This window comes from Hyposmocoma kahamanoa, unplaced genomic scaffold (assembly GCF_003589595.1).
Source record: "Hyposmocoma kahamanoa isolate Upper Pololo Valley unplaced genomic scaffold, ASM358959v1 98972, whole genome shotgun sequence".
NCBI lineage: Eukaryota > Metazoa > Arthropoda > Insecta > Lepidoptera > Cosmopterigidae > Hyposmocoma > Hyposmocoma kahamanoa.
In genome coordinates, this window is record NW_020655740.1 from 335,288 (window position 1) to 341,743 (window position 6,456).

At 38.2% G+C, this 6,456-nt stretch overlaps 1 protein-coding gene across 2 annotated transcripts in view; it reads right to left on the reverse strand.

Moving 5' to 3' along the window:
- Window positions 1-6,456, reverse strand: part of LOC113238951 — a 41,518-nt gene that overhangs the window by 28,388 nt on the left and 6,674 nt on the right. For both annotated transcript variants that reach the window (XM_026475810.1, XM_026475809.1), the window contains exon 3: window positions 5,237-5,667. In XM_026475810.1, the coding sequence (XP_026331595.1) occupies window positions 5,237-5,667 (431 nt within the window). The remainder of the gene's footprint in view (window positions 1-5,236; window positions 5,668-6,456) is intronic.

Below are 6,456 nucleotides of genomic sequence, written 5' to 3' on the forward strand. Positions count from 1 at the left end.
CACACACACACACACACACACACACACACACACACACACACACACACATTTTACTGCCATTTCCCGAAATTTGTCTTTTTTTGTATATAGAGATAGTATTGGTTTGAACGTTCGGAAGTAAAGTCACAAATGCCAACGCAACGTCGAGCAATAAACAAGGTACTTTAACAGCTACAAGCTCCGGCTCAGAGGACTACACTACACTGCGACTAAGAATTCAGAAAGTTTTGCGGGTGTGGTCATGTCGACTCACGAAAATTGTATCGCAATCGGATATATAATAATAATATGCATTAGGGCAAAACAAACATTTTATAGAGGTATGCACACTTATAATTACGTGTATGCATAGCACCTGCATTGTTGGTAAACGTACACAATAACAATACAAGTAAAATTACAGTCGGTTTGATGATGAAATTTCCAAAAATTCCAAACTAGACACCAGAACTGGAACAGATTTTTTCGTATTGCGTTAACGTTGATGCCCCATCAGATTGTTGAACAACTTCCAATCGGTATTATATCTTCATTGGGAAGAACAAAATAAGATGAAGAAGAAGAAACGGTGCACATAATCAAAAAACGGTGCCTGTAAGGGCAGAACAGCGACTCTGTCCTACCGGATGTTACCTCATGATTGCAACCAGATAACCGATGTCACGAGGGTGTTTTTGGAGTAGTTAGCGGAATTAAAGAATCTTTGTTAAACAGTGTACAAAATTCTTCTAATTGTAAATAAAAAATGTAAAAACAAAGCAATGTTAAATATGTCAATGTTGTTTAATGTTCTGATGTTGGTAGCTAACTAGCTTAAAAATACTAATAAAATGTCGTAATTCAATTTACCACACCAACAAAATATAACATAAAACCAGAACATCTCGTTATAGCAAGATAAATCTAGAACTAGAACATGTCAATGCAGCAAATTAATATTCAATATTGTGAGTCACCGTACTGAGTCTAGACAAAGTATTACAGCCCTCGCGACACTACACTAAACGTAAAGACCCGATACGAAACAGTTTAATCCAAAAAATCACCATCTATAAGGTAACAACGATTCATAGATATAGGAAAAAGAACACAGTTCTACTGCAAGTAGTTGAGGAGTTCGGTACTCTGAAGACTGTCCAGATTCCAGATGCAAGATACCATATCATTGTAATGTCATCGGATTTCCAGGGTACACCAAATTTCCAACAATGAACTGTGTAAACAGGCAAAAGAAAAAAGTGTTCATAGTTGCATGAATTAAAAATACCTACCTGTAACGCGTACGTAAAAAAAAAGAAAATGTCGGTAACATTTAAATTAAAGTGTTTTGGTATTCTTTAGTTTTTTCCTCCTTTTATCATCAAAAAAAAATTAGAGAAGTGGACAGTAATGGATTTCCATACTTTGCAGGCCTTGGCCAGGAAGAAGTTTCACGATCCATATATGATAAACTTTCCGTGTATATTTTTTGAAAGTAATGCAAACATTTCCGAGCATGTTTGAGAAAATATTATTTCCATGACTTACATTCCTACACTTACATATTATATATACTATATTATTCCCTGATTCTACGAACATCTGCCCACAGATCTGAAAAGTGTTACAAACGACGAAACCAACATCATGGCGGTCATGGTACGATTCCGTCGAGCAGTATTTTGGATATACCGGTCCTGTCTGCGAGTCGTGATGCGAGATCGTCCTCCATGTCGCTAGGCCACGCTGCCCGTCATGCGATAGCGCGTCCAGAGGCGACTTATGACGCTCTGTGTAGTGTTAAGAGTGAAAGCCACAGCACGTTGCCTGGAACCACCTTTCAACATTCCGACGGCTCGCATCATCACTTCTCGGGTTAAATGATGTCGTCTCTCCATAATAATGTAAATTGTTTCGGTTCCGATGCAGATATTGTAATGATTTTGTCAAAACGTTAGTATAGCGTGGCCTCAGGCTTGCTAATAAGCGATCAAACAATCCGAAATCGTTTACATGAAGTGGGTCTGCGATCCCGAAGGCCGCTCAGAGTTCCACCTATTGCACCCTGCAATCGCAGGACCCGTTTACGATGGGCTCGCGAACGCAGAAACTGGGAGGAAGAGACTGGCGCTATGTGTGCTTTTCGGATGAATCCCGTTTCGGTATGAGACTGGATACGAGACGTACTCGAGTATGGAGAACATCTGGACGTCATGAACGTTTGAGATATTGTCAGGAAGTTCATCCATATGGTGGGGGAACAATAATGATATGGGCCGGTATTTGGATCGGCGGAAGAACCGATCTCATTTGGATCAGGGGTAACCTCAATGCTCAAGTTTACGCAGAGAGGATTGTTTCAGATGTTATCATCCCTTTGCGAGGCCAGTTGGGTGATTCATTTCAACTAATGCATGACAACGCACGTCCACACACGGCGATTCGTTCAATGTACCTAACATTGAACGAATCGCTCGTTTTTGCAACACAAATATGGTGTGTATATCTGCTTATTACTAAGTGAGAAAAGAGCCATTGATCTTTAAATAGCTGAAACATCCTGATTAAGTTTGTCTTAAATAAGAAAAAACGCTATGATGTCAGCCCATCCGTTCGGGAGCTACTTATATACGATGCCTCAGAGAAACATACAAGCGCACAGATACCACAAGGAAAGACTCCAAACTTGTAACTCCCCTTTTGGAATCGGGGATTAAAAAGGCTAACTACCGGAGATATAAGGAGCCAAGTAACAACTTGCACAAAATAAAACTGAAAGAAGCCCGCAGACACTGCCAAATTCTACAAAACGGCAAGACGCAAAACAATACAGGAATTTCTCGGAAGACTTGATAATTCACTTAAGAGTTAGTGCGACCGCAAATGGCTTTGGTTGACTCCGCGTAACAGTGAGAGTGTTGAACCAATCACTTTGGAAAAAATATATAGTATAAATCAGAGTACTAAAAAAACCGACCTTAAAAGTACGTAGAACTACGTCTATTTGCTAAGTTTTATTGAAATATCCCCTACTTCGCCACTATACAGGACTTGACACTGGAGATAATAAAAATAGGTTCTCACTAGGTACTCAAAGTATATTGAGAGAAAAACGCCTTGAATTGGAGAAATAGCAAAATCAACCATTAAAGTAATTGCTCCTAAATTAAAGTTAGGCGCTATTTATAAAAATGAATCTTCATGCGCGAACAGCCACCCTTCAAGATGGATGATTTTCTTCAAAATGAAATGGGACCACTATGGAAGTACCCCCTTTCCAACAAAAAAGAATCATGAAAATCGGTTCACAAATATCGGAGTTATCGCGTAACATACAAAAAAAAAGAACATACAGTCGAATTGAGAACCTCCTCCTTTTTTGAAGTCGGTTAAAAATTAAGGATATACACTGATTTCTATGCGGTGGGAAAACACGATTCCTAAAAATGTTCACGTTAGAAAAAAAACACAAATTTACCTCGAAATTTTACAAAAAAAACCTCTGTATTCAATAGGTACTTTATAGTATACGATTAAAGTACGTATAGTATACGATGTACATTTTTCAAACGGCTTTAATTTGTTAAAAATTTATTCTGAAAAGTTTAAATTCGAGCTGTGAGTATCGACTCTTAAAGGAAAGCGTGTTATTAATCCATTTCATGAGCATTAAATAAAAATAAAATAAAATAAAATGCATTTCTTCCGGACTACAAGAAGATCCATAAAAATGTTAGTATTTCAGCAAAAACTCAAATCTCTATGTTAATACTGTAGACTGGGCAGTATGATTAGAAATAGTGGCTGAATGAATGTAGGTTGTGTTAAGAATTGTATAAAAAAAATAGGATGGAAAAGAAGAAAATCTTGGTTGTTCTAGAACAGGTTTCGACTGGAAATACGAAATAAATATTTATTAATGGCTATAGTTGTTTTATTTTTAAAAAGTGCCTCACGCAAACCCAAGCTACGTCCCTGTTACAGTACGTAAACTTAAATGAAGAGAGGATCAGTGCCTTAGCAGTCCACTGTCCCATCTGTGCGCAACAACTGTCAAGAGTATGTGGCAGCCGGCGCGCACCTCACGCATTGTCGCGGCACAGCGCTTGCGCACGTCAACCTTCGCATCCGCGAACATCCCGGACGCACTACAGTACGCGTCGTTGTACTGTACACGCATTTAGTAACTACACCATAAACTACAGGCGTACAGCGATGTGCAGCTTTAAATAAAATCACTTTTACCAGCGCTGTACATCGACTGAATATTAGGTCTCATTGCTGATGCTCTACATTCCCTCTCAATGTCTGCGCTATCTCGCATTATCTCGCGTCTCCTCTAAAAAGAAGGTTTAGGCCGCCACTGAGACCCCATTCCTGTTTGGGGTTTTGACACGTTATCCAAGAGTTGTGCAGGCTTCATTACTATTCGCTGTTAGCGATATTGATATTTAACATTAAAAAATGTGCGTAACTTAGAAACCGAAGTCGTAGCTACATACCGCCACCGGGACTCGGATTGTAGACCTCACAATTGAATAGCAAGCATTATAATATCAAAATGTTGCGATTATTGGATTAGTTAATGATTGGACAAATAACACAATCATTACAATTATAGGTATTTAATGAAAGAAAGTTATTATGTATTTTACAACTAGAAAGCTACAGATAAAACAATTTAGCCTGTGCGTACTTCTTTGTGGAAAGAATTGCCCAGACCATAGAGCGCTGTAAAAAGCACAGTCTACATTACAATGACACTTCAATTGCCATGCTCGGAGGAATATTTTTCATCATTCACATCCTTAGATTATGGTAACCAATGCCAAGCGGGCATCAAAAATATACTGCCATTAATCTGCTCACGTTGATTTGGCAATCTTCGCAGATTCGATTTGAGTACTTCAATTCATGATATTGCCAATAACATAGATGATTAAGTGTGATATTTTTGATAAATAATTAAGTAAGAGCACTTTATAATTACAGATCAGGATCGTTTGCATCCAACGAATAGAACTACATTCGTTTGCCCACATAAAAAGGAACCATGACATGTAATGCAATTGTTAACACTGCTTCTCGCTACAGCATTTATCAGAAAATGTACAATTTTATAAAATAAATTCAAGCCCATTCAAGTAGGGCTGACATATTTTAACAAAATTCGCTGTGCGCACAATCGCTTCAAGTTGCAGTTCACTACCTGTCAATAAGCAAGGCAGAAGGTAAATGATATAAATATTGAACTCACCCCTCATCTTCGTCGGACTCCCTGAACAGCCAATCCGGAATGAATGGCGCAGACAACTCTGGTGACGCACCGTTAATGTCGATCAGCTCCGGAGTCTTCGATTTAGCAGCCACGGCGCAGCCGTTGCATATCCTTAGATGCCCGTACTCGTAAGGCAGGGCCTGGACGTCGGCTGGATTGTTGCGTGGTCTAACACCTCGGAAGTGTCCATCCAGAGCATAAGGTCTCCAAATTGGATGCGGCGGCGCTTGAGGATTTGGCGGCGCTTGCGCTCCGCTACCCGAAGGTCCTGGTGCTGGCACCGCATACCATGTTGGGGCAGGACGTGGACGTGGTGAGTTACGCATGGCTCTCAAGAGGTACACTAGTTCCTGTTCGACGTCATTCTCCTCCCTGGAGTTGAAAAACTCCGCCACCTCTTCGTCTATGTCCTGAAACGAGATCAAAATTGTTACCTTGCCGTAAACAACTAACCTTTAGCTTTGTGCTATTGTGATCATTTGTGATGTTCGTTGGATATAACATAGCGACGGACCCACTTTATCTTTTTTTGCAAAAATTCAAAAAAAGACTTGCCCGCTCAAAATACACCTCATAATTTTTATTTTGAGATTTATTTTCCAAATAATTTTTTAAACATAAACACCACAAGCTAACAACCACCAAAGTAATTTACGTCTAGAATTAAAATTTGAAGGGGCTTGTTTTATTAATTTCTGATAAACCATCAATATTTTCTTGTTTCAAATTTTAATATAAGATATGGGTGTGTAATCGAAGATATAACAACAAATAATCTATTTTCACTTGGTATAATAACATTTGATATAATTTTTAAGGATATAATAACTCACTGTATATAATCAACAAAAAGTATAACAACAAAAGGCATAATTTCATTGTGTATAATGAACCTTCAATATAACAAATATTAGATATAATGATTAAGTGACATAATGAACAAATGGTGTAAGTACTACCAGTATAATGTATTACATAATATAACACAACATTTCGTTTTACGAATAGTTAAAGCGCCATACACTATGTTGATAAGATTTTTTTTATTCCATTAAATGTACAATCGCAAACTATAATTGTTTTTGTATAGCTTTAAGTGTTATAAAATATGTTTATTAAAACTTTGAGCAGAATATTTAATTGCATATACTCACCTAACCTAAACCCACAGGAGGAGGTCGAACCAACTACGAAATGCG